This window comes from Buteo buteo, chromosome 22 (assembly GCF_964188355.1).
Source record: "Buteo buteo chromosome 22, bButBut1.hap1.1, whole genome shotgun sequence".
In the NCBI taxonomy this organism is placed as follows: domain Eukaryota; kingdom Metazoa; phylum Chordata; class Aves; order Accipitriformes; family Accipitridae; genus Buteo; species Buteo buteo.
In genome coordinates this window covers 9,024,212-9,043,719 of record NC_134192.1, presented here as the reverse complement: position 1 = coordinate 9,043,719, position 19,508 = coordinate 9,024,212, and the positions used below count along the sequence as shown (strand labels likewise).

At 37.3% G+C, this 19,508-nt stretch overlaps 1 protein-coding gene across 3 annotated transcripts in view; it reads left to right on the top strand.

Annotated features, from left to right (window-relative positions):
• The window catches only part of MTMR1 (myotubularin related protein 1), a 39,186-nt gene extending 21,383 nt beyond the window's left edge, over positions 1–17,803 (top strand). For all 3 annotated transcript variants that reach the window (XM_075054031.1, XM_075054028.1, XM_075054030.1), the window contains 3 exons: positions 2,241–2,354; positions 3,721–3,897; positions 16,539–17,803. In XM_075054031.1, the coding sequence (XP_074910132.1) occupies positions 2,241–2,354; positions 3,721–3,897; positions 16,539–16,703 (456 nt within the window). In that variant the 3' untranslated portion in view covers positions 16,704–17,803. The remainder of the gene's footprint in view (positions 1–2,240; positions 2,355–3,720; positions 3,898–16,538) is intronic.
• The last annotated feature ends 1,705 nt before the right edge of the window (positions 17,804–19,508 follow it).

Below are 19,508 nucleotides of genomic sequence, written 5' to 3'. Positions count from 1 at the left end.
ATCCAAAGACAGGGTTTCAATAAAGTGCTATCACTTATTAATAAATTAGTTGGAGTGCAACCACTGATGTATGGAATTTTGAATATGCTTCACTGGATTGGAATAGCGGCCATGTCGGCATTCATCTGATTAGTATGGACCCGTCACAACACAGAACTCTAATGTGACAAGGCTCATTAAGTGCTTTCAGTTAAAGAGAGTCCCTTTAGGAGAGGCTTTGTCTTCAAAGTTATTTCCAAATACAATTTTGATCCTTTGCAAATTATTTTTGCTCCCTGTATCTGATTGCTGCTTTGGGCTGGAGGCAGGAGATCAAGGTCTGAGACCCACTGAATTTTCTCCTGACTCAGTTCAGCACACCTGTTTATCAAGTTCTGTTCAGTTCATACTGGTTTAAAATCATAGCTGTGTTGTTAACATCACTGTATTGTAACTGAGTTTTGGCATGATTTCCTAGAGAGAAGGAAATGCTGCAAGTGATAACTTTTGAACATGACTGAAAAAGAGAACTTGATCATCTTAAGTTCCTATATGTTTCATGAAAACAAATGGCTAGGTAACTGAAAACAAACCAGTGATTTGAGAGAGAAGCCCCAGTGTGAGCATGCCGTGCTGTTGAACAGTGCATAATCTGTAGCAGAGTCAGAAGAAGGAAGGCTCCCATTCATATTGTGAGCCATGATATTGATAATTTCCTTACTCAAAATTTTCAGTTGAAAGTTGATATATCTTAGCTTGAGAAGTCTTGGAAAGAGAATGTTTTTGCAATGTTTGACTTAAATCAATCTTCTTTTAAAAGAACTTTGCCTTAAACTTGGATCTTTCTGGGTTTAATACAAGCACACCCATTGTGTGTTATTCAACTCTTTACTTTCAACATGAATAAACATTTGCCCTTCATAAATCACAGATGACACTGAAGAGGGGTTTCTGGATGAGCTAGTTCATCCGCAGTCCCAATTGCTGCATTTTTCCTCCTAGCTATACTTGTCGTCTTTTTTTTTTTCCTTTAAAGTAGCTCTTGAGTCGCTCATGCCAAGGTGTTCAGTATTCTTCAGTGGCACATAACAGAAACCAGTCTGCTGCTTTCTTTGGATCTGAATATTGACTTGAGATTTCTCCATATAGCAGGAAATTCATCCTTATGAATCTATAACTTTGCATTTTAGGCTTCTGTAAAGATTTACTCTTTTAGTAGAAATGAACAAAATTTATTTCATTTGTCCTGAAAATTAGTCTCTTATAACATTCTCTTTGATGGTAACGAGAGAAATGCTACTTCTAAAATTTTCCTTTAGTGTTCTAAATTTTTTTTTCCTACGTTTATCATTCCGTATCTGTGTTTGAGACCCTTGTCATACTGAATGCAAAGTTATTTTGACATATCAAGCAGTTGCCGTATGTAGTCCTATCATAAAATTTGATTGAAGAAGGACCTTTTCCATCTGAATAGGTCGCACCCCATGCAGTTTGCATTAATTTCCTTCTTCATGATTTTTAGAGCACTACAGATTAAGATATATCTTAAACATTTTGAGTGGTTTCAAATTTCTAACTCTTTTTTCTAGAATGTGTCAGGTAACCTCTGATTGTGAATAAAATACCTAGTGGTGCTCAGTGGAATGACAGTTCTTTCATTTCAGATGTACAGGATTTACTTTCCAATATAAAAGAAGAGCGATTAGAGGCTTATTGTACATAGCTGATGGTAAATTCAACTTGGTTAGAAAGTGAAAGAAACATTTTAAATATATGTTAAGCACATTGTACGTGCAGTATTCTTTATTATCCAATTCATTGCATGTTAGAATAGGAAATAAAACTCTTAAATATCATCATCATCTTTTTTCTTCCCCCCCCCAATGATTTATTGACCTGTAACAAAAGAAATAAAGCATATGTTGAAGACAGTTTGGGGTGGGTTAGAACAGAACACTGTTACAGCTCCTTAAAATGAATTGCTTTGTGTCACCAGTTTCACGTTAGCTAATGTTTCTATGTTTGTATTCTAGTATACTTGCACAATGAATGTGAGGTTTGTCTTGGAGGAGTATTCGTAAAGAAGTATGTAGGTGAAATGTATTATTGCAATGGGAGTTACTGAAATTGCTGAGTTTTCCTGAAAATAATCACTAAATAAGAAAATCTTATCCCAATCTTTTGGTTATTTCTTATGTCTGGGTTTCTTCCTTTCTACACTGCTTAAAATAAAGTTTAAAGTAATTTTACCATTTTTTCAGTTTCCTGCAGCCTTTGAATTCAACGAGTTATTTTTGATCACCATTCTGGATCACCTTTACAGTTGTCTCTTTGGGACTTTCTTGTGCAACTGTGAAAAAGAGAGATTAAAAGAGGTAAGTGCTTAGTGTAATACATGCTTAGAATATAAGAACTAAGAACATCAGAGCTGTGTTTTTGGATACATTTGTCACATAAAAGACAATGTGGAAATGAAATTTCATGGTATGAGAAATGTATACTGAATGCCCTGCTATTAAATGAGATGGCACTTAACTTTTCTTTAGTTATTACCTGTTCAGGGGTTTGAGGCTTTTAGGAAGTCCTCTTTCAGATATTTCTAGACAACATACACAATTTTAAATAATCATTATCAAATTATATTAGCATTTCTTTCACTATTTCCAAAGGAGCTCCTATGGATGACTTTGCAGGTCACTTCAGGACATAATTAGATGGAACTTATGGTAGGAGACTATGGAAATTTAAAATACCTAAATGAATGAAGTTAGGACTCAATGAAATACTTTGAGTTTGGGAAAAAAAACCCAACCCCAAGTTTGTTAATATTCCAAGTACACTTTTGCTTACTTTTGGCTTTGTTGTTTTTAATACTTCATATTTTTTAAAGCAAGTAACAATTCCTTGCCATATTTAGCCTTGCTATTTTTTTGGTTTGTCTCTACTGCTTCTGTAGGGAAAAAGTTGCATGTAAATACCACAAGATGGAGCTGAATAACATGTTCTCAGCAAATGCAGGGTTTCCAGACAGCTTGCTTTCATAAATGAATAGTCAGATGCAATTCTCAATAAAGAAATGCAATTTAAGACACAGTGGTAGTAGAAACACATGCTTTACAACACTGAAGGAGTGTAAAATTGCAAGATGAATCTGATGTAAGTTCAGATTTCCAATCTTTGATCTAACCATGATTATGCTGATTACATTTACTATAATACAACTTTCAGAAGTGCAAATAAAGATAAAATAGGCATGTTAAAGCATAATATCCAATGGATAGGAGTAAATAGCGTGAGTGGGAGAACTGTATAATTATTTTTCACAGATGCTGTTTTGGATCTTCCAAACTACATATCTCTACACTGATTTTCTTGTCAAAGCTAATTTAATTTTATCTTTTCTTTAGTTGGTCAGTGTGCAACCATATATTTAAGTAGCTGTAAAAATTGCTGTACATTATGAGCAATACAGCTTGCTTTTGCTCAACTCGACCTTAGTATCTCTGAAAATAATATGCCTGAATCTCCTTTCTTGGTTAGCCTTAGACCAGAATAAGTGTTCAAATGTTTTGCTAAATTTTTAAGGCTGTTTAATGATGAGCTACTGGAAGTGTTCTCAGAGTGCTTGCAGTTTTCTAGTAGATAGGGTAAATTTCACAGAGAGAATTACTGATATGTAGATATTCACCTCATATTTTAAGGTTTTGCAGTCCATATAATTTTTTTTTTTTTTTCAATCAGGAGGTAAGCACAAAGACCATATCGCTGTGGTCGTATATAAACAGCCAGATAGATGAGTTCACAAATCCTTTCTACGTAAACTATGAAAACCATGTCCTGTATCCTGTTGCCAGTCTGAACCATTTGGAACTATGGGTGAACTACTACGTCAGATGGAACCCAAGGATGCGGCCTCAGGTATGAGCTTTCACATGGCTTTTATGTTTTGGTGAAGAACACGGAGATTAAAAAAAATTGTAATATTTCATAGTGTTGAATGCAGCATTTAATTTCAAAAGTGCTCATCTGTTGCACATATTTCAGCTGATAAGGAAAAAGGTGGTGTTATTGAAGAAGATGCAGGATGTGTTCAAACTTGGTGAAGGGATGTTTTCATTGAAGTCACCAGCATAGGGAGTTACAGTATCACTTTATTGGCTTGTGAAGGGAACAGATTAACAGTCTTTGTTGTCAGAAGATTACTTTTATAATACTTCTATAATACTTTGTAACATTTTTTAATACTTTTATTGCCTTAACCTTCATGTAGAGTTTAGTGTACCTTTGGTTTTAATCATATTTTGCCCTTTACCAACAATGATATAAAATATAGCAGCAGTTTCTGAAAGAATTGGACTATCTACTGACTCATTTTGTAGGCTCTCTAAACTTAGCATCACATAGATGTTTGTTTTCAATTGACCTTTATGGTTTCAAACTGGCATGCTAAAGATTAAACACTCCCTATACATGCTCCTTGATTCATCCAGTATTTGTTCTTATAAGTAATGTCTGCTATTCAGATAAATCTCTAAATCTCGTCAGACAAATACTCCATATGCTCTCATGCTTAGAAGTCTGAAGAAAGAACATTCAGTTTGCGTCACAACCGTAATATATCTGAGGGTGCTACACCATCTCTTTATTAAGGTAACATTCCAAGGTACTCCCAAGCATATTATGATAAATTACCTGTATTAAGTGACTGCTCGAAAGCTGCTTTCATCTTCTAGCAGTTAGAATGAGATGTGAGTTTCAAATTCATTAAGACGCCCACAAGTCAGAGGCTGTTGTAAAAGGTGGTGTTTCAAGATAAGTTTCAAGGACAATACACTGGTAGAAGTCCAGGCATCTGAGAAAGACCTTTTAAGGTCCTGGAAAAGTCTGGATTGCTTACTTTCTCACTGAGATGTTTCCTCTGAGCTGCTTTGTTTCCCTCACGTGTTCTCTTGCGGTTGATGTAGTCCTATGACTGTTAGGTACCTGTTAGCATGTGGTAAAACTTGAAAGATGGTTTATTTTAATCTTTATGGTTTTAAAGTAAAATTTTCAAATGCTTTTTATCAAAGTGTCATCTTTCCCTTAGCCTATTTGCTAAAAAACATTTGCGTGGTTTATGCACGTTTTAGTATAATGAACTGCAGCAGTGTCAGTTTATTACTTGTATTTAACGGAGATCTACAGGCCCTGAAAGCAATCAGGCTTTGTAAACACACATGAAAGCTAGTCCCGGTCCAAAAGAGATGAGGGTGGGGAAGAGATGACATAATGAGAAGATATCAGAACTATCATATACTTAGTGGCAAGCTCTGCTCACTGCCTCTCTGCTGGAGAGTGCTCTGCCCACTTCTTTTGGAGAGCACTCTGCAGGCACTCTAGCATGTGTAAATTGTTGATCTTCATTTGTCTTTGAGAACAGGTCCCTCAAATCAGCAGGGTGAAGGTAACAAAATTTGATGATCCTGGTAACTGCCTTACCTTTACTATCACCTTCTTTTCTTGAAGAACTAATACAGCTGTTTCGACTTTTTAGTTCTACCACATTAGCTTTGTTTTGTGAAGATACATCATGCCTTTCCTCTTGTCTCTGGCCTGAATTTCTGTGATATTTGTGACAAATGTGGAAGTATTTCACATCTACTTGGATAAATTTGCTGCTGAAATTACAGTTTTTGTTGCAGAATTGCGTTCTCCAGTCTGGTAATGGAAGCGCAAACTCATGCAAACAAGTAAATAAACAGTCTTTGTAATCACAATATGCTAAGTTTGCTTTCTTCTGTATTTGCATTGTCTAGTTTCACACCCTGTTAGCCGATTCACATTCAGACCCATTCAGTGACAGAAAAAAAGATAATGACCATTGTGACGCCCAGCAGGTCTTCACTTATCTTCAGTGAAGAAATTTCTTAATCAGTGGATTTATTAAACCAATGGGCATTTATGCCTACTGATAAAAGGTGATTTTGTTGAATACCTTTTAATGTGGTTCTTTTGGTTTTCAACTGGAATAAGAGAAAATGAAATATTTAACGTGAATGAAAAGCTTTCTGATGAAGAGCAGTTCAAGGCAACCTCACATGCTGTTTTATCTGTCAACTGCAAAAACATCTTCAGGAAACTAGAAAATGTTTATTGTTTTCTAGGAGCTCACCAAAAAGGAAAAATGCCTAATAGGTGAATTTAAGGGAAGATGAGTAATAGTCCTTTACTATAATCAAAATGGATGTTTGATACCCATTTTCAACCAACTTTATATTATGGGAGAGGAAACTTGCAAGAGCAGAAGGGCAGGTTTTGGTTTGAGGCAGTATTTTAGGTTTTCTAAGTTCAGCTTGATTAGTGAGTGAGGCTTGAATTTTTAAATGGACTGAGAGAAGTTAATCATTGCACTTCACTGACTTTTCTATTGGAAATGAATTTTTTTAATTTGAAAATTACTGAATGCTAACTGGATATAACCATTTATTTTTGCATTGTTGTTACTCTTGTCTTTGAATATCTGTGTCTCATCAGACCTTTAACAGTACAATGAGGTCTGACCATATTCCTCATTGCACTAGGTCATACAGAGTTTAGCGTTATTCTTATGTTCTATAAAGAAAAGATTGCTTGTAATGATATGTTTTCAGTTCTGTCTAAGTTTTGTGGAAGGCTGAATTGGTGGTTTTGATGGTGTTTATTTGCATCAAGAGCCCCATTTTAGGATTACAGCTGTATTGCAATAGATCTGTGCAAATAGGTGACACAGACTCCTTCCTTAGGGTTCAAAGCTCAAGTGTCTGAGAAGTGAACGCTGTAGAAAATTCTAGGTTAAATATGGACATCTCTTGTAGATTCCCTTTTTGCTAAGCTGCGCTTCAACAAGGTCATTCTAATTCTTAAGTGAAATAAAATGTTCCTTGGTTTCAGTTTGGAGGTGTTACATCATTATTGACTTCTTGTCCCAAGAAAATTAGATAGATTCTAGTCCTATCTTATTTAAGTTCATTGACTGAGAAGATTCTTTTTTTCAGACTTGCCCTTTCCTTGGGTTTTAGAAATGTGTATTTGTACGTGACATGTGGAAGATAAGCTCTTTCGTTCTTTCATACGGAGGTGTGCGCTCTGTGGGTACCTGCTACTGGACTTAGAGATGACCCTACTAGTCTGAAATAGATAAGATAGTATAATGCTTTTGAATTTTTTTCTGTTGATATCATATATTTCTCTTTCCTTTTCTATGTAGTCATTCAGACCTCTTCTTTACACTGGTTTAAAGAGTTCTGGCTGCCAGATGTCAGTCAGTTATCTGCTTGGGCAACTCTGGAAGATGGGGAGAACACAGCAAATGATGTTCCTGAACATGACTTCTGCAGGGGCAGTATTTTTGAACTAATATACTCTTATAATTCATATACGCAGAGCATGAGTAAAAGTTCTGGTCCTTTCAATTCAAGCTGTGTCTTGCTATGTGAGAAGCAAGGAAAAGAATGTATTTTAGTCACAAAATTTGCATAGTCCATTAGGATATGTTTAGGGTTTTTTATGCCTTCTGGGAAATGACATTTTAACCCTTGGAGTATGGGGCTTAAACTTGTTTTGTTTTAATTGGGGGAGGGGTTTTTAATTTTTCTATGCCTGCTAATTTTTCTTCAAGTTCTGTTCTGGAAATTTGGCTACTGTGCTAAAGATAATATAATAGGAATCCCTGTAAGTTTTTCAAATTCATTCTTTTCTTTGTGTGTGTGTGGACTTTCACCCAGAATATAAGGCTTGAGCACCATCTATAACCTAGAAATTCAATTCAGCTACTAGAATGGGATCATCTGCTAAAGCCAGTCTTCGGAGCTTCCATGAAAAGCCAGGGAAAATCTGTTCGTAGGTTACCAGCTGGCTTAAAAAAAGGAATGGAAAATGTAGGAATAAATAGCTGTTTGTTCAGTATATACAGAAATGACTGGAAAGCATATACATAGGTTATGATGACTGCTGCTTTTTTTTTATGCTGTGTATAGAATTGCAGAAGGTTTTGATGGGTTGAGCAGTTCAGTGATTAGATGTCAGCTGAACTTCAGTGTCAATAAACACAAAATATTGCATATTGAAAAGAACAAGTAAGGTCCTAAGTGTCACTGGAACAATTGTTGAGAATAAAATGGAAAACATAGTTACTGAGATGCTTTATCCTGCACATAGCAGGATATGATTTGCTGTCTGGTACATGGGGTGTTCACATTATTTATACCTGCCTTCAGTCATGTGTCCCAGCATTGTCCTCTCTAAGCATGTTGACTTTGGTTATTTTCAGAGTTCATACATTTGATTTAACACCATTTTGTGGTAGGACAAAGCCGTCATATGGCTCTAGAAATGCTTGGCATTGCTGGTCCGCAATTCATGGTCTTGAGTCCATCTTTTTGCTTGAAAGAATGAGGCAGGAGATGTCAGGAGAAGGAATCACCTCGTGGGTTAGATAGCTGAGTGTTGTCCTAACTAAGGAGATTTCATCCCTGCATTTATCACAGAGTTTCTTGTGAGACAAGGCAAGTTTCTTACAGTACCTGATAGTTTCTCTCTATCTGGGTGTCTTAAGTCAAGATTTCCAGAGTCTGATTTACTGCAGGTAACTTATGTCTGCAGATAAAACTCTCAGCATTCAATTGATATGGAATAAAATATAGACTAACTGCTTATGCTGTGTGCTGAAAGAATCTGTAGTTATTTAAGAAAAAAAAAAAAATGCTATCCTGAAATGAGCACAGCATCAGAACATGCACCAAAAGGGAGAAACTAGTACTGTACAAATCATCTTCATTTTGGGATGTTTCTAGCATATTTTGAAGAGCAAGCACTCAAAGCATTGCTCTCATCTATCAGATGTCTAAATCTGAATGGGCTGTAGGTTTTAACAAGCAATGGCATCAGCTTGTAGCATGGAGAGTTTCCTGAGTCTGGAAATCTATGCAGTTGTTTGCAAAAATCTCTGTTCCAGTTCCCACATGGTAGGATTCATAATTTCTGTTTGCTAGTCATTGCTTTTCCAGAAGGCCAGGGGGTTTTGCTTCGTTTCCCAGGAGCATACCTCTACAATAAGTGTGGAAGTATTGATTATTATTGAACGCTGCTGTTTTCATTATTTGAGATTCCCTTTTTCTATGAGTATACTGTTAACTAGGTTTTAAAAGCAAGTCTGTCAGAGTTCCAGCTCTTCGTGAAGAGGAACAAAAAGCTCAAGTGAAAGATATTGTCTTTCCAATGCACAGAGTAGGTTTTTGAAAAACCGACAGTCTTAAGTCAAGCAATGAATTTAAAATAACCATTTTCCTCTGCAGCCTTTCTTCCCTGTTGCTAAAATAGATAAAGTATACTCGCTGAACAAGACAAAATGCATTCACTGTTGAACAATTTTCATGTGAATGACTGTCCTTGAGCTAGTACAGTAATACACAGTAGATATCCATCCAATTAAGACTTGGCGGTACTATAAGTGAGTAGCTATTATAATTTCTTTTATACCTATCCTTGTGTTGACAAATTTTGCTATCCAAAAGCACTTCAGTATCCTGAAGGATTACTTGGGAATGAAAACCTGAAAATCAATACTGAAAGTGAACTGTAGTAATTCTGTGAAAAGGAAGGTTTGAATTTTTTAGGAAACGAAGTTGTCTTATGTCTAGATGTTTTTTATATGTGTTGTAATATGTATATTGTATAGCATAATTGTAGTTTCTGTGTGGGTATAATTTAAAAAAAACAATTTTATCTTTCCTCAAGTCCTCACCCAGCAGGAATAATTTATTATAACTGTGAAGTGGCATGTTCTGGAGTTACAGTATACCAGGTTCTGCTTCTATGTACATGTGGATAATTCAGCTTAAAAAATGGTTTCATATCAGTGTTATTTTGAGCAATAAAGGATGTTTCTTTAGCAATGTTCTAAGTATTTTTCAGCTCATTATAGGCAGTAGGTACCTTATCTTTAAAGCGTAGAAGTATCTGCTTTTGAATGAAATTGGCAGCAAAGCTAGCTTAATCAGGAAAATAACCCCCTCCACCCATTTTAACTGGTTAATTTGCAGGAACCTGCAATTGGTTCTTTCTGTGTGAAGAACATTACTTCTCTCACTCAATTTTGCAGCATTTTGCTGTTTTTTACTGGTCAGGAGCAGGGTTTCAAATATTGCAAGTATCACCAGCAGTGGGAGAATCATATAGTCTTACAGGGAAAAGAGACTGCTCGTGCCAGAGAGAAGAAACTCTCTGGAGAGACAAGGCAACTGGCAGTATCATAGGTAAGGGAGGGAAGGGAGAAGCAGCAAGTAGCAGGGAAGAAGCGCAAGGGTAGAAGGTAGATACAGGTGAACAGGTTGCATGAGGAGGGGGATCAGGTCCTAAGTTTAATCATGGCTTGATGCAGAAAAGTTGGACTGGAAACTTAAAAGAATATTAAAATGGGCAAAAATGTGTATTGTTAAAAAGCTAGAGAAACCTAAGGACTTCACTAAATAAAATCTTCCCAATGAGTTTTATTTTTTTTTAATTTATTTACAAAAAATCAGTTCCTTAAGATAACTCAGTGAGAGAGAGGTAACGGAATAAAAATAGGGATTTGAATGGGAAGGGACTACAAAACTTGATGAGAGCTTAAAACCAAACAAAAAGATGCTAGAATCATGGACAACTGGGATAAGTCTATAAAGCTTATATTTACAGCTAAGGATATTGCTCAGGACAGGTAAAAGGACTAGGGACACAGGGTTTGGGTAAGTGGCTGGAAAAAGTTGGATATGAGTTAGGGAGGGGAACAACATGCGATCTCAGTCATATTCTTCTCAGTTCCTCAGTCAATATTACAGTAGCAATTAAAGAAAAAAAACCCAAAAACCCAACACTGAAAAGTCTTCTTGAAGTGTTGCAGGTAAATTCTTTTCCAGCTTTTACAGGGCCAGTTTTTCAGTCAATGCCTGGAGCAAGGTCAGACTTCCCGAGGATCCAGGCCCTTTTCCCTGCTACTTAGTGCTGCTGGCAAACTCCTTACTCCTGTCCCTGCTTGGATTGTATTGCTAGCTATATTAGATGTAAATGCCAGTTTTGTTTTGGCCTGATCAACTTCTAATCTGTTTTTAGTAAATTTTATGTGATTAGACAAATCTAATTTTAGTTCTTATAAATAGTCAAATGACAGAATTTTTTTATGAGGTTAACCCACCAAAATCTGTTAAAATGTTGTACATTCACCTTTATGTTTCTACTTTATTTTTTACTGGAATATTTTGTTAAATAACAGAAATGAAATTTACTGGTTTTCAGCACATTGAGGTGATAGTTTAAATAACATGTGAAAAACATCCTGAAGACCTACTGAGCAACGATCTAGCCAATTTTGCAGCCCAGCAAAACCGCAGATGCGCTGCCAGGTTAGGTTTCATCTCTGTAGGCTCCTCCTGTGCAGCAGAAGTAGGTCTTTGCTTTCCCCTGGAGTATGGACAGAAATGATGGGGACCTGGCTGGAGTGGCTGGGTGTTGCCTAGCAGCATTACTGCGGCAACACACTGGTAAGCTGGTGTTACAAAGGCAAGGATGCACACTCTCCTGAAAATCTGGTGTCAGTACAGTGGAGTAGAGCTGCAAAAAATAACTTGAATGCGACTGGGTAGTGGGTCCAGAGTCATCTTTTGAGCTTCCACTCCTAATTTGAGAGGCAGGATGAGAGAGTGGAAAACAGTACACCAGCTGTCAGACTCCCAACAAATTTGTCTCAGTAAATCAATTATATGATTTCTTAACAAGACTGTAATAAAAGCTTGCCATGGAGACACTACTTGTGCTGTGCAAGTATACACTTCTAGGGTTAAGGTGGTAACAAGATCTTTTAATAAACAATCTTCTCCAAACTTCTTGTTCTTACAGAATCTGTCACTCTTCCACTTCCTTTTATTCTAAGTAGTGGCAAAGTAAAGGAGAACTTTGTTCACAGCAAGCCATTACAAGCATTATCGTGAAGGTTGTTGGACCCATTTCCTTCTGAAGAAGGCTTCGTTTGAGAGAGGAGTCGCACTCTGAAATGTAATGGTGCGAAGTGACAAAGATGGACATAGTTATCTGTAAGGGTTTGCACAGGATGGTATGAGGAAACACTGGCAGCAACAGGTCTGCCTGTGAATAAGTCTTTAGGAAATGTGGAAATGAACTAAACTTCTTTTTTATTATTATTTTAATGTTTTTTCGTGACAGAATTCATTTGAACATGCTTTGTCCTGTTACTCTTCCTCCTCCTTCCAAGATGGAAGGAGGCTTCGAGAAAGCTGCATAATTCCAGTTCTATTTGGTTCTCTTAACAGTTTCATTAAAAAAAAAATAAAAATACACATGACTTGAGGTTGAGGCTTTGTTTTGGGCGTTTTCCCCTTCTTTCTGTCTAGCACCGTTGTCTATCTTTTCATTCTTTCACATTTGAATTTGCTGCTTTTTTTCAAAAGGAAGTTACAGTAGCAGAATTGAAGACATCTGGGGGAAAACACAGCTCCTCATGCCAGGCTGCTTTTCAGGTCTTTTGATAAGAACTTTATAATATTTTTTTATATCTTTCACTTGCCTATACCACGTTTTTCTTACCCCATGAGTATGTAATTCTAACATGGACCTTTATGACTAATAGATCAGTTATTGTCAGCTGCTTGAAAATACTCTGAAAGTGCTAAAGGTTTCTCTAGACTGAATTTGACATGTTTATTTCATGAAACTGGGTATGTATCAGAAGTTTAGTGTGTGAAATCTATTTTTGGAATTCTACTGTTTACATCACTGTGCGTCTACATGATGCTGTATTAAATGGCAAGCAACAATCTTTTTCTGGGAAAGACTTGACATTAGAAAACCATTCGTGTTTACACTACCATATGAAATGACATGATGATATTTACGTAGAACTGTATTGCAGTGTTTACATCTAACATGCACTTATTAAAAGATGGCCAACATTTTAAAGGTGGCCCCCCTTTTTCCCCCCCCCCCATTATAAGACCCTACTCTGCCTTGCTTATAGCTTTGCTGGACTCTAATGATTTGTATTGAGTCACCAAGTATGTGTGTCTGACTGAATTGTTTTGTAAAACTTCATCCAAGAAGGCTCAGTTGCTTATGAGAATGTGACTAAGAAAAATGTTTTCCCATATGAAGATATTGGTATTGTAGACTTCTTTTGTTGGGGCGAGGGGCTATTTTTCTGTAAATATTCCATCTCTAGGGCAAACATGAGATTTTAGTAAGAGAGATTATGTTTCAGAAATGTGTCTGCTCATATCCTGGAAGAAATTCATCCAATTTTGGAGGTCTGATGCTGGAACACTCTCAGCGAATTCTTGAGGACTGAGAACAAATGAAAGGACTGAGAGATGGATTTGATACAGAGTCTATGAGAGAGTTGCGACTAACTGGGAATAGGAACTAGGAGTGAATAATGCTCCAAGCGTTGGAGGTCTTTGCTTTCTATTCAACCCATGGAATACAGTTTGGGAAAGTAGGCTGGAGGGGGCATGGCTGCAGACAAAGGAAGAATTGTCCTGTGGGTGAGGGAGCAGGACGCTGCTCTGGAGAAAGGAGGTTTCTCCCTGCCTTTGCCACAGGATTCCTCTGTTGTAAGGGAGATCACCTGGAACAGAGTGGTCACCGTGCATGTGCTCCTTATTTACTGGGTGTCCTGCTTGATACCGATGCGGCCAAACTGCAGAATTCGTAAGTTCTCTGCTAAACCAATTTGAGATCCAAGGTATGCAAACTTAGGAGGTGCTTGCTTCAGATCCTTGTCTGTGAAAGTGGAGTGTTAGTACTCCCATACCTCATTAGGGTGCTGCAGAAATAAATTTGTTTCTTGACATGAGATGAAAGTAGAGGAAAAGGAAACTTAGGCATTTTAAGTTCAGAAGAATAAATAAAGGATGGGGTCAAACACTGCAAAGAAAACTAAATACTGAATAACTGCTCACTAATTGAGTAGCATCAAACTGTGCACTGAATAAATGAGGAATACAAGGGGGAAGCTAGTATTTTAATGCTTATTTAACCGATGATTTTATACAGATGTACAGGAAGGCTGAATTGAATTTGGAGAAGTAATCTTCATTCTGACACCTCCTCGTTTTTTGAGAGCATAATTTTGCAGTCTTAATGTTGAAGAGTTTTTTGGGTGACTTGAATATACACAGACTTTCTAAATGTCATTGTCTTTAAATAAGTAGCTAGATAACAATAGTCCTGTTCTCTGAGATGGATACGTGGGGAGAACAGCACTTGCATCAAACTTTGAGCATGTGTCTTGCTGAATTAGGTTCTGGGGGAATGCAGAAGAAGGATTGAGACATGCAGCCACACTTTTCCTCCTCTAAGCGCTTTATACAGCGTGCCGAGTTCTGCAGTGGCTTTTGTGTAGTGTATCTCGAAAGGATTTGTAGTAGGTTCCCTAAAAGCCACTTGTATGGAACTGCTTTTTATAAGTGTTTGAGCATTGTGCAGTGGAACACACCAGCTAATGCCCGTGTGAAAGGTGTCTAAGAGAAATTGGCCTGTTATGCTGAATCATGATTAAGCTGCGCAGAAATCAGGTGTACAAATCTCCTGTGACCCAGGGCTTGCGTGACTAATGATACCAATGGTAAATCACTCTGTTACGGACCCAAGTGTTTCAGGAAAATGTCTTCATAAAGAGAAATCTGAAGTGGGAGTATAGGAGGAAGGGATTGTTTACTTGAGGAAAGGAAAAAAAAAGGGGGGGTGTGTGTGCTAATTCCAGAAAGTCTTGATCTTCACTGAAATTTGAATTTTCCATAGTGTGTATTACAGCATCTTGGACAAACTTCATCACCAGACTCAGTTTTGCTGTATTTTTAGGTATACATATTTTCTGTAGACCGCCTCAGAAAAATGAGATTTTTGGAGGGTGTGCCTTGTGTCCGATTAGTGAAGGAGGCTGTTGTCTGTAGACTTGTGGCCTCACTTGCTAAAGAGTTTGTATGGTGGAAGCAGGAGAAGATTGCAAGAAGAGAAGGAATTCATTGCATAGCGAAGGCAGGACTCCAGGTTCATTTGGAGCTTGGTGGTGTACAGCGATTATTCTGCTGAAGACTCAGAAAGTTACACTTTTAAAATTGCTGTAGATGATGTGCTGGATGAATTGATGACTCCCAGGGTACTGGGAGCAGCACTTTGTGAATGCACGGAAGTTTCTGTTCATGGGCTAAGCCACAAACAAGAAAAAAAGTATATGGCCAAAAAAATGTTGACCTAAACCAGACTGTTTGATCCTATTTTATTCTTTAAAGTTAGAACTAAAGTTAGAAATGAAATGTATTTTCCTGTTTCAGAAATGCGAGTGTTAGGTTTTGAAAATACCAAAATCAAATCTGTGGATTTTTTATGTACTTTCTTTAGAAAGTCAGAATTCATGAAAACATAAATTGTGACTCAGTTGTGTGTTGATGGCAAGAAGAGAAACCTTTTCTGGTTTTTGATGTCTTCTTCACGTAGCACCATGTGAAAATTTCTTGCTCAGGTGCGCATCCGAGCCCTGCAATCACTTTCAAGCAGTAGAAAGCGATCCTGAGTGAATGCAGTTCCCTGGAGCCTGGCATTCCAGAAGCCCAGGGTATAAAATACTTATAACTTCTAGCAATCTGTAGGTTTCCCACTCCTGCATTTCCCCATGATTGTCTCGCCAGCCCAATTAAATTCTTTTCCCATCTTGCTCTTTCCAAAAGCTATAAACAATTAGAGTTTATACAGGATAAAATAAATTAAAAGCAATTTACAGTCAAACTTTTTTGGCCTTTCTGTGGCATTTGGAAGAAGGGGAGGTCTCTCTGCTTGTCTGAGATAACAGATCCAGCTGCAAAAACCAGTGTGGCTTGAATCTTCCTTTGGCCATGATACAGCTGAATGTTCCAGATAAGTGTGAAAAATGCCTAGAACTCTGATGCAGACTGGTGCATCTCTGGTGTTTTTTGGGTACTGTCAGAAGCAGAGACAGAAAGTTGTACAACCCACTTGTATGAAAGGTTTATTGGCATGTGACTCCGGGACATCCACCACAAGCACAATTCACTTGGCTGCTGCACTTTTCTCACTGACAAGCTGGAAAGGGTCAGACTCTTGGAAGGATGCCTGGTTAGAAGAGTAACAAGATGCTCCATACGGAGCCAGCTTTGTGAACTCTACTCTCTTTACATAGTAAGTTCTGTCCCAACAGGCAGGGGAACTAGTTCCCAGGAAAGGCATTTTAAGTTCAGCTGAAAGTGGTATTGATAAGGAATAGGGGTACATTTATTGGAATATGTTTGGTATCCCATCAAGACCATTTGCAAACAGTCTTTTGAATCGGTTTCCTGCCAACTGTGTTGTTAGAAAGGGACAGTTTGCTGAGATGTTTCATTTCAAATGACTAAAGAAACACTTTCCCTAAATATTGATATACTGAAATTCATAGGTGTTGGATTCCTTGTGTTACTGAAGGAAACAGTGGAAGCATTGCTTGAGAAGATAACTCACTGTGAGAGTCAAAGTAAGCCTTTTCTTTCTTTACCTGGCAGGTTCCAATCCATCAAAATCTTAAAGAGCTCCTTGCCATCCGGACGGAGCTTCAGAAGAAGGTTGAAGATTTGCAGCGGGAAGCTGCTACACGATCTATTTCTTCCTCCTCTGATAGAGGTTCATCTCCTTCCCATTCAGCCACGCCGGTGCACACCTCTGTGTGATGTGTAACAAAAGCCATGTGAAAAAATTTGTCAGGTAATACAGAGAGGAGGGTGAAACGCTTTTCCCATCACAAAAAGATTGTGAGTGACTTGTAATTGCTATGATCTACATGCCTTACTCTGTGTCTGATATTATCATGATGAGGCCAAAAAGAGCTTCAATAGATGTGATGTATTTTCTTGTTGGCAGTTCCCACATGTGTTTTGACATCTCTAGATAAATCACCAATTGTGAAATTAAACTTTGTTTTCAGCAACTAACAATTTAACCATCCTAAAAAGGAATCCATCTGCCAAGCAGACAGAAAAATGCCTCTCACGCTGCCTAGGGTACCATGCCTGGTTGGGAGAATCAGATGAAATGCCACATGATGCTTACACAGAACATTTTTCTGAATGGGAGCTCCTTATTTCACTCAGTAATATATATATTTTTTTTTTTTGGCTAGAGCAATTTATTTTTTTTAGGTAATTAATGCACTTGGAAATTGATTTTAAAATAAATGTTTTCCAGTGTAGTCGGTTTTACATTTCCACTAAATATGCCATTAAAGGTGGATGAAGTTAAGCTGGATTTATCAAGTACACCACACTGACTTGTATGATGTAATATATTTGGTAAAGCATGTATTTTAGGTTTTTTAATGCCTTTTGTACAAGTTGAAATAAAGTCTTTTGACTGTTTAGCTTATTGTTCAGTTTCAGCCTCCTGAGTGAGGGGTAAACTTACTCATGTCAAGGTCTTGTACAAAGTAAAAGTTTGTTTTCTAGCAAATGGTAATATTTGGGGTTGGAATGACACCCAGCTGTGTAAATTGTATAGTCTGTATAGCTCCACATTTTGTTAAGCGTGTTTTGTTTTAAAGTGTACACACAAAATGCAAAGCTGTGTCCATTTATACACATGTGTATGTGATGATGTTAAACATATGCATACTCCCGTGGTTTTAAGCTGTAAGTTCAGAAAATGGATCCTGCCTGTCCAAACTCTTTTGAAGACCTTAACTTGTAATGGCTTTGTTTGACAAAGTTTTTAAATAATATGATCTTAATTGGTTTTCTTGAAATAAAGCCTCTTGGCTTTTTGTTTTTTAAATTGCTGCTAGCATTTTTTTCTGTAATTGAATATTTTAACTGTGTTTTTTTATAAAATATACATTCCCAACTTTCTTTCATTCCCCCCCCCCCCCCTCAATATTCATATTGGAGAGATTTAATTACTGGAACATCCAACCTTTTAAAAAATTATTCAGCGGCCGTCTTGGAAGGCCCAGAAATGGTATATGCTGAAAATTTTCCCTGGATTGTTTTCCTTGCTATGTTTCATGAGAATCTGGTTCTTAGGGCAGTCAGACACTGCAGCTCTGCTTTTTGACTCGTGCTTGTATTGCTCCAAGTTCTGCTGGTGGGAATTAAGCCCCATTCTTAAGAGCCAATTGATTCTATATGCTGACTGTGGTTTTTACTGTGTGTGACTATTCATTTATTACTGCGCATTTGTTCTTAATATGCGATGGCGCTTTTCTGTTTCTCTGCATTCAGATGTGTAGCATATAGTTAATGAGTAAGGTGAACTGCTGAGCACTTTTGCAACTTCACCTGGAAAGGCTAATGTGCTGTATCCAGTCTTAAAGTTTACTGTGCAGTGCAGGGTATTTCAACATGTCCTCTTTATTACACTGAATGCTTTTTATAATAGATACTCACCTACAAGAACAAAGTTCAGGAGGGCTTGCAATTTGGCATCTCTTAAGCAACCTCAGGCTATATGAAAGATGTTCTCCTGTAGAAATGGTTCTGCTGGACAGTATGCCAGCAGTGAATTTTACATTGCCAAAATATGTTGAGCTGGTATCGAATTAAACTCTTCCATACTTGGGATATCCTTGACATTTTAACTGTATATTAAAGTAAAGCACATTATCTCTAAAATGCAGTGCTAAAGAGAATCTTTTGAAGTTTTTCTCTTTATTGGTGCTAATAATCACAACATTTCCTCTATAATTATTGTAAAAGTGATGACTGGATTAGCTTGGGCATTCTGAGATATTCCTAGAGCTAAAATCAGAGAATTTGGTTTTGCATAGAAGAATACCAGTTATTTCAACTGACTGGCTGTTTATCCACAAGTTTCAACATCGCTCAGTGAGTCTGATCTGCAGGGAGAGCACTGGGGGAGGGGTCCTGCTGTTACATGGGTGAGCACAACGGATGTTTTCGTATGTACCTAGCATGGAAATTTTCAAAGGTATTGTATAGCTTGTATATGCTAGTTAAAGCATAGTTTTATATTGAAGAGGTGACTGTCTTTGTAGCCAGTCTGCTTCCTGATAATCAGATTTTTTCCTATTGATTTAACAACTAATTTTGTCATTATTTTTTAATAAGGCAGTATTGAACTGGTTGATAAAAGAGCAGAACCCTGTTCCCTGTCTGATGCACCTTGGACAGAACTATTAACTTCCAATTCAAAAGCTGAATCTTGTTTTGCTTTTGTTTTTGTTTTTGACTCTGCTGAGTATAAAGGGAATGTGCAAAGACAGCAAGCAGTTAAATTTGACCTGTAGGATTTTCCTATTACCAATGGCATGTGAGAGGGGGAAGAACCTGAATCCAGTGTCCCAGAATGGGATGAAGCCTTGGTAACCAACTGAAGCATTTTTTGCTTGTAAATTAAGTGAATCATCAGCATCAGATACTCTGCCGGTTTAGTCCTGCTTCAGAGCTGAATTACACTTTTTCCTCCTTTGTAGATAAAAGCAATTTTTTTGTCGTTTCATTAAAATGCAAGAAGGCTTTTCAAGC